This window comes from Vicia villosa, linkage group LG7 (genome assembly GCF_029867415.1).
Source record: "Vicia villosa cultivar HV-30 ecotype Madison, WI linkage group LG7, Vvil1.0, whole genome shotgun sequence".
NCBI classification, from domain to species: domain Eukaryota; kingdom Viridiplantae; phylum Streptophyta; class Magnoliopsida; order Fabales; family Fabaceae; genus Vicia; species Vicia villosa.
The window spans coordinates 73879822-73888774 of record NC_081186.1 but is presented as its reverse complement, the minus strand read 5'-3'; the positions used below and the strand labels follow the sequence as shown (position 1 = coordinate 73888774).

General features: G+C 31.0%; 1 protein-coding gene across 1 annotated transcript; it reads right to left on the bottom strand.

The window, feature by feature from the left end:
* Nucleotides 1-4078: 4078 nt before the first annotated feature.
* LOC131620816 (peroxidase 4-like) lies at nucleotides 4079-8275 on the bottom strand. The gene is made up of 4 exons (XM_058891987.1): nucleotides 7997-8275; nucleotides 6545-6736; nucleotides 6073-6241; nucleotides 4079-4766 (listed from the first exon to the last, which is right to left on the bottom strand). The coding sequence occupies exons 1-4, from the start codon at nucleotides 8222-8224 to the stop codon at nucleotides 4372-4374; spliced, it is 984 nt and encodes a 327-aa protein (XP_058747970.1). The 5' UTR covers nucleotides 8225-8275; the 3' UTR covers nucleotides 4079-4371.
* Nucleotides 8276-8953: the final 678 nt, after the last annotated feature.

The following is an 8953-nucleotide window of genomic DNA, read 5'->3' as shown; positions in this document are numbered from 1 at the left end:
CTTTCTCCTTTCATTGAACCCTAGTCACCATTTTTATGCTCGTCAACTCCAAATGTTTCAAACCCCAATTCCATCCCCGAATTCCACATCCACCATGAATCATTCTTCACAACCCGAACCTGATTCAATTGTGTTGCATTTTGTTTTAGCACAGTGCATGTTTCTTGTGTTTAAGCTTCAGTGCTAAACTCCTTAATTTGATTGTGCAGGAACGACGAAGCTCAACAACCTCTTTTGAAGAAAGATTCTATTCCATCTTCCAGAATAAATTCATACCGTATACAGTGGCCATGGTCCTCCTCCACACCATACCTCAAACAGACGCACATTGCGGCTCCACTCTTGCCGTTGCAGTTTCCGTTCAATCAACCATACTTGTTGTTGTGTTGTTATTTGTTGTTGTTGCAAGCTGTGATTGATGAATTGGTGCAGAATTTGTCATTTAGCGGTATGCTCACCAAGTGTTCAGTAAAAGTTATGAACCGAGATTCTTCTTCCTCTATTTTGTTGGAACCAAAGATATTGGTATTCTATGCCATGGTCACTTGTTGCGTCGGGGATTTTATAATGAGTGGTAGAAAAAAGAAAGTTTGTATTGATCACAATATCAAATCTATCAGGAGACTTATTGCAACTAATACTACTTCTTCTGAAGGTTTGTCTTTTTCTCACATGTACTATTAGCGAACCAATTTTTCGATAGTGCCAATAACTTCACTTTATGTTCATGATACACGCGGTTTCTTCTATATTACATGAAAATGACATGAATTTAGTATTGTGCTTTGCAGAAAGCTCAATAGCGGCTACGACAGTTGAGTCAGGTGTTATCTCAAATGAGCATCTCATGAAGGTAGCTGCCGATGAAAATATAGAATCAGGTACTAGTTCTGGCCAATTGCAGGGTAATGTTGAAAATAAAGTGCTAGAAGGAGATTCATCTCTCATTCTCTCTCCACTCAAAAGTATTGCATTTCTGTTCAGGCAAGATATACTTCTCAATAATTATGCTAACGAATAATCACGGATACTTAGTTAGACCTGTTGCTCGGTTTGGTTACTCTAACAATTATATACTTCTCAATAATTATGCTAATGCCCCAAACTAACTGAAGGGTATGAATATATTGTTCTGATATATTTCGTTATTTTCTTGCTGGTTTTTGATGCCATGTTTTTCACTTTTCTTAATACAATTATGTGTTTTTTAAAGACTGGCTATAGTACTAATGGAAAGCGAAGAGTGAATCATATAGTAGATATGGAGAAACGAAAAGAGATGACTAGGAGGACCGTTTACGCGTCAGACATTGATCAACTGGTAAGAGTTTGAACTATCTTGAAGATTCTCTCATTATGTGTTTTCTTTTTAATGATTATTATTTTATTTCTGAATCTAGGTAACTGAAGAGCAACTATCATCTCTCTTTCTTAATTGCGGCAAGGTAGTAATCCATATGTTTTGTTTATGATGTTTGTTTTTTTTCTTAAGAGAGTTTTTATATTGTATAAAGAATCACACGGAGACTAACTATAATAAATCTATTTTGGAATGATTAGTCAGGATCTATTGTTCTCTTACATTATCGTCATTCCTGGCTGCAGGTTGTTGGCTTCCGTGTATGCGGAGACCTCAATTCTATTCTCTGTTTTACCTTCATTGAGTTTACTAGTGAAGGTAGCACCACTGCTAAATATTTGTTGTTCATATGCTACGATTATTATTAGTGACGTTTTACTATATTAACCGATTGTGTTATGCTTGCAGAAAGTGCAAGGGCTGCTGTAAGCCTTTCTGGAACTATGTCGGGGTATTACCCTTTGAGAGGGATTCCTTCCGATACTACCATTGCACCTGTCAAATCGACAAATTTTCCCAGTGTAATGCTTTTCTTCGACATTCTTATTACACGTTCTAGAAAACAAATGATCGGAATGAATAATAATTTATCTCAATTTGTTCTTACATTTGTCACGGTGCTGTGTTTTCCAGTCTGAAGATGAAAAGGAGATGTGCTCTAGAACAATTTATTGCACAAACATAGACAAAAAGGTAGTTCAGGATTTTTACATTTCTATTAAATTTTGTTTAGAGGAACTATTTGATCTTTTTCTTTATCTGTGATTTTTACATTTCTAATAAGTTATTTTCTTGTTATACTTGCAGCTGACTCAAGCAGATGTGAAACACTTCTTTGACTCTATCTATGGAGAGGTTTGTAGTTTTTTTGTGTGGAATTAAGCTTATACTGCTTATTATTTGAATGTTGGTATCTAGTGAGATATTTTCTTAGAGTGGTTGTCAGAGTATAACAAGAATGTAATAAATGGATTTGTAATAATATGAGCAAATTGGATGGTGGTTACAGTTACACGATAGATCCGACAGTAATTCAGCCATTGAATGCAATTAGATATAACCTTGATTGTTGATAACATCAATGTTTTAGAGCACCACCACTGACTTGGTTCTGATGTTGAGCTTTCGCTTTTTTCGTTTGAACACTGAGTTTAGGAGCCATTACACATACGCATTTCGGGTGATCTGTGGTGTTGCATATGCCCCTAGTTTTGCTTCTTGAAGGTTTACGAGGATTCAATAATGGATGTATTGTAGGTTCTTATTAGATATTTGTTTGTTTCTTCCAGTAGTCCATTCTATTTGTCAAGATTGTTATAACATTGTGAAGAAAAGATGAGAGAACAAAGGGAATGGTGCTCTGCCAGGGTTCAATAGTTTTGTGAAAAATTCATTTTAGGGAATACAGATAGTTCAAGCTAATACAAAGAGTTAGTGAATATGTATGTACATTAAGTTAAATACTAAACTACCTTAAAGTAGTTTAAATAATACTGTAAATTATAAAAATCTATTATTGAACATCTAACTTATTTTCATTAAACATATCACTTAGACAGTGCTCTCTGCAATTGGTTATTAAAATGAATCTACTTGTTTGTTAGCTTAGGTTTTATCAGGTTCAAATGTTTGATTGCTTTTAGTCACTAAAAAATTATGTAATTGTAATTAATTCTTTATAATTTATTATCTATAATTGTTTCAATTACTAACACTTCTAATGCTTTGTAGGCTAAGTTCACTTGCCCCTTGATGATAATGATGAAGATAATAAGCAACTTAAGAAGCATTGGCATAAAGAAATAGAAATGTTGCCAAAACATAAATCAAAGAAGAAGAAGAAGAAAACTTATATATGAAGAAAGTGTTATGACTTAGTTAAAAAATAATTTTTATGTGTATGATTTTATAGTACTTGAAATATTATGACTGTACATATGATTTTGTATACTTTTTGGTTAATATTAAAAATATTTTGACTTAGTTAAAATATGATTTTTATGTGTATGATTTTATAGCATTTGCAATATTATGACTGTAAATGAAATATAACTAAATGGTGTATATGAAATAGGGTGTAAATAGATTATATAATTGTTCATTCATAAATGGCGTATTTACACCCAATTTTTATAAAAATATGATGTAATTAAGAACATATCTATACCCGATTTCTGAACTCATGAAGTAAAACTACAATTTCGTTAGAAACTCTTAAGAAGGTTAAGAGATGTCCAAAGAAATTTCTCAATTTAAATAGCACAACGGGCTAAATCATGTTAACAATCCAACAACAGTCATGTTCAAATTTTTCTCAAAATTTTTCTCAAAACAGAGTAAATTTTCATTGCATTCTCTGTTTTATCAGCCAGTCCATTTTATTTTAAGTGGTCCCAATAAAGTATGAGTTATAGTTTAATATCTAATTTGCCTTTTTTTATTTTATTGTACTTTTATTGTTTCAAAAAGCAGTTATGGACTTTGATCTCAATTTAGTACGCAAAACCCAAACACATGTATTGCTAGGTAGGTTTGATTTTGAATTCCCAACCTTTTGTTACATAGAATTGTATATAAAACAAATAAAACTAAAATTGTTGAATTATACAAGCTTTTTAATTACACGAAATAAAAAAGTTATTTTACAGTATTTAAAAGATAGAAACTATATAAACCAAGAAAAAAAAAAGAAAGAAGCTATTGAAACAAATATGTATTCATTTTAATATATGATTACTACAATACACACATCTTCATGTGACATTTTGTCACAACATGCTTTGCAATTTAACTTACACTAACTTGAACAAAATATAAAATAAAACTTAACAACAAAGATAACTTTGCAATCTACCAGTATACCACAACTTTTTAGGTATATCATATATATTTGTACTTTAAAAAAATACACACAATTGATTTGATTTAATCCGAAAGACTGACATTGAGACGACCCTGACACATAAGCACCTTAAATCATTGTCGGACACACTTTCTTTCTTAAGTATCCTTCAATTGGCTCTTCTGCATTGTTTCCTAATCTCCCCTTTTGATCCGGTAAGAGGCTTAATATTTCCCATCTTAATTATAGCAGTAACAAAATCAGATTCAAAGGCTTTTGGATTATTACTATAAGCTTTAACCAATGAATCAGTGGAACCTCCGTTGTAAAGCACTTGGTCAGAATGAAGGAGTCCCTTTTTGTTGATGAGATTGTTGTAGTAGACATTGTCAAAATGGTTTGGAGTTTTGTAATCAAGAAATGCTACATTGTTGTCTTTTATTGAACCACTTTTCCTTGGACAGTTCCTTTGCCTTGACTTGGCAAATAAACTATCAATGTTTGTATCATTGTAAATGTGATCTCTATAAACAACACACCTTGCCTTACCAATAGTGTGAGCTCCTGAAAACCAACCAAAAAAAAAAATTACGAAGTCAGATACTAAAGTTCACATTTATATGAGAATTGTTTTTACTTATAATTATGTATAATATGGTTTAATATCCTGATTCTTAATATTATGTTAAAAAATGTGATTCAATCTATTAAAATTTAATTTAACTTATCTTTATGAAACCAACTTCTAAAATGAAAGGTCATTTTAAATAAATTATTCCAATGCTCTATCTCCCATCAATATGAAACTTGAGATTTACCCACTAAAATTTATTTAAGTCACGCAAAACTGATTTATAAAGTGATGATTACTCTCACTTATAAATACATTATAATATTAATGCTGTATCTCCCATCAATATGAAACTTGAGATTTACCCACTAAAATTTAACTAAGTCACGCAAAACTGATTTATAAAGTGATGATTACTCTCACTTATAAATACATTATAATATTAATATATATATATATATATATATATATATATATATATATATATATATATATATATGAATGATGTTAGCGCAACAATCGGGGGAGGGTCGAGTCGGGAGCATTGTTTATAATTCCGGGACATTCCTTGGAGCAATACACCTTTGTGGGAGAGACACCACTTCTCCACCTAAAACCTTAAGGTGATAGGTGAGTGGGTTCTCCCACTTATATATGCTCAAGTCACCACATGCATTTCCAATGTGGGACTATTATCCACACTCACACTTGCATTATTCTCAACACTCCCCCTCAAGTGTGAGTCTACAATGCTCCCCCTCCATGTGGAAACTCCACTTCCACATACACTTGTACCGCCGGACACACGGGACACTCTACGCACATGCGGAACACATACCAACGACCATGTGGAGATACTTTCGATACAAGTAAGCCGGTCCCTTTCTCGAACCAAAGGCTCATGATACCATTTGTTGGCGCAACATCGGGGGAGTCGAGTTCGGGAGCATTGATAATCACGGGACATTCCTTCGAGCAATACACCTTTGTGGGAGAGACACCACTTCTCCACCTAAAACCTTAATAATATCGTGTACAATTATTTTCTAGGTTAGATAAACATGTTTTTCATTTCACTATTCCTTTCTAATTTCTTTTATATTTCAAAAGTCACTTAGAACAAAAACGAAAATTAGCATGACATGCAGTGTACGTGGTAGTTTAAATGTCACAATCAAGTCCACCGAAATAAATATCACACTCAAGCAATATTTTAAGAAATAAACACTGTGTTATAATAATGGAAGATAGAAGAAAAAAAGGTGTAAATTAGGAAAATAATAGGAAAAAGACATGTACCAGATAAGGCTACCATGTCCTTAGTAGAGAGTCCTTGAGCTTTAAACCTATTGATAAGGTTGGCAAGAGTAGAGAAGGGAGGTGGAATAGCACCACTGCTTGCATCGTTGAAGCTGGCTGTTTTTGAATCTCTTCTTCCAAGTTTAACCTTCCAATAAGGTCCTCCAAGCTGCATAATTATTGATAAAATGAATAAATAAATTTATATTTAAAAATATAAAATTTGGATTTTTTATAATTACAATATAGTGTTCATTATTTCATCTGATTTATTTGATAATTTTACACGGATTAAAAAATATACATAAATGAAAGAGAGAGGTATAGGCATGACAACGAAGTAGAGACGGATTTTATCTCTCCAACACTCAAACTCGAAATCTCTAAATTTTTGTTAATTATATTCAACCTTAATTGTGAACTTTGTATTTAATTTTGTTAATTTTAAAAACTATATTAATTTTGTACTCACATTTACAACAGAGTCACGAGCAGTAATGGCTACAATATCAGCACATGAGACAACACCAGGGCATGCAGCTTCCACTTTAGATTTAATTGCATCAATTACATCAAAACCTCTCAAAGAACCTTTGTTAGGAGGTGCAGTTTTCTCTCCTTTATTGGAAGATGTATCATCAAGTAGCACTGATCCATCACAACCCTGTTTTCAATAAGCAACAAAAATTTGATTATTTAAAAAGCACTTTAATTAATTACATTAAAGTAAAGATCATATCAAAGTTGAATATGAATTATTCGTGAGCACACTTACACAGAATAGACAAGCTTAAACATTAAGCCACAAAAAAGACATTTTGGAATTTTTATCTTTAATCTTTCTGTTTGGAATATGCTTATTATATGGTGCAAACAAAATATAAATTTAAATTGTTAACTTTGTGAATTGTGTCATATCTAAGGTGATTCCCTAAATCAATGGTGCATAATCATGGAAACTTTAGACTAACGTTGTTTAGTTTATTTTCTTTATTTTACTTGAAATGTTCCATAATTGATATTGTAACGTTACTCAATAAGACTCTTGAAAGAGATAGGAAAAGAATAAAAAAAAGCTATATAAATAGGCAAGTAGCGTAACGACAAGAAAAGAGTATACAACTTTTTTTATATTTAAAGTATGTAACCTGTTATACATTCTATAAAAAAACCCTATTATACAACTATGATTATCTCACACACACACACACACACACACACACACACACACACACACACACACACACACACACATATATATATATATATATATATATATATATATATATATATATATATATATATATATATATATATATATATATATATATATATATATATATATATATATATATATGATTTAGGGATTCAAAGTGAGCATTCGTCCCCGACTTAAGTCTGTTTCATAAAAATTCATAAAATTATGGAGGCAGAGTAGACATAGTTAAGGGTATGGACATAAAATTTTGGTCTTTTTGGCGAAAAATGAGGGAAGACATGCGGGCCTTGCAACCCTAAATTTCTAAAACTAAAAATTGTAAATATTTTTGTTTACGTGTGTGAAAATTTTGAAAAGAAGAAACTGCTGGACATGTTAAAGATGGCGAGCATATTATACGATGCAGGTATAAGTATTTGGTCCGTCCTAAAAAAAAATACAGACAAAACGAGTAGTGTGTCCGCATCCATGAATGAAAAGGCTTTAAACACATATACACATATATTCATGAGATTTAATTTTTAAACTTTTATATAAAAAAAAAAAGTTTAACTCTAAAAATAAAATAATTAAATTAAACAACTTTGTTGACAATGATATGATCAATTAGTTGCTAAATAATACTAACTCTTAGTCATAGATCATGGTAATGATATATAACTATATATAATAAAGAAAAGGACATAGTTTTGAAGAGTAATTTACATTAACAAAGCAGTCATGAAAGAAGAGGCGAAGTAGAGATCCTCCCATGCGAGGTTCATTAGCCACAACAGAATGAACAACAGAGTTTATAACATTGAAAACATTAGGACATTTCTTAGCATAGAAATTTTCAGAGAGTTGAGCTGAAGAATTTCCTATAAGCAAAAACATGAACAACACAAAGCAAAAAGAACTTATTGAGACTTTAGAAGATGAAGAAGATGTCATTTTGCTAAGTAGTAAGGATTTAGAGTTTTGAAGAGGATGGTTTTAGTCTAAGAAAATGTGTGCTGTTATATAGAGATAAAAGATGGCTACTATCACCTTCACCTAATCCTAAAAAGTTGAGAAATTATTAGTGCATGCATGGCATTTGAAAATTCTACTAATAATGTTTGGAAAAATGTGGATTGAATTGACTGATTGATAAAGATGAAAGTTAACAACTTTTCTCTTTTTTGTAATTTTATATGAAATTTGTTATGGCGGAGAAATGTCAAGTGGATATGGTATACATTATTTTGATACTTAAAATTAATTATTTCAAATTTTGATCATTTGATGTCACCACCTTTACGTAAAAGTTTTGAGTGTTTGATATATTTATAAATGAATATTAACTTAATCATTGTTAATTAAAAAAAGAAAAATATTAGTAAGTTTTACCGAATTATTATCCATTAATTTACTTTATCAATTAGTAATGAATATGGAATAATAGTTTTTTATACTGTCAACAATAATCAAATATATTTTAATTCATTCAAATAATAATTCCCAATTAGAGTTGTTATTCAGTCAACAATAATTGTATTTATTACTATTGAATCAATTGATCATTAGACAGAATGAATTGAAAGTTTTACAATCAACAATAATGTTGGTTTGAGATACAAGTAACACATTCAAAGCAATTTAGCTGACTTAGTTAGAAATATCGAACTAATTTAAATTTAT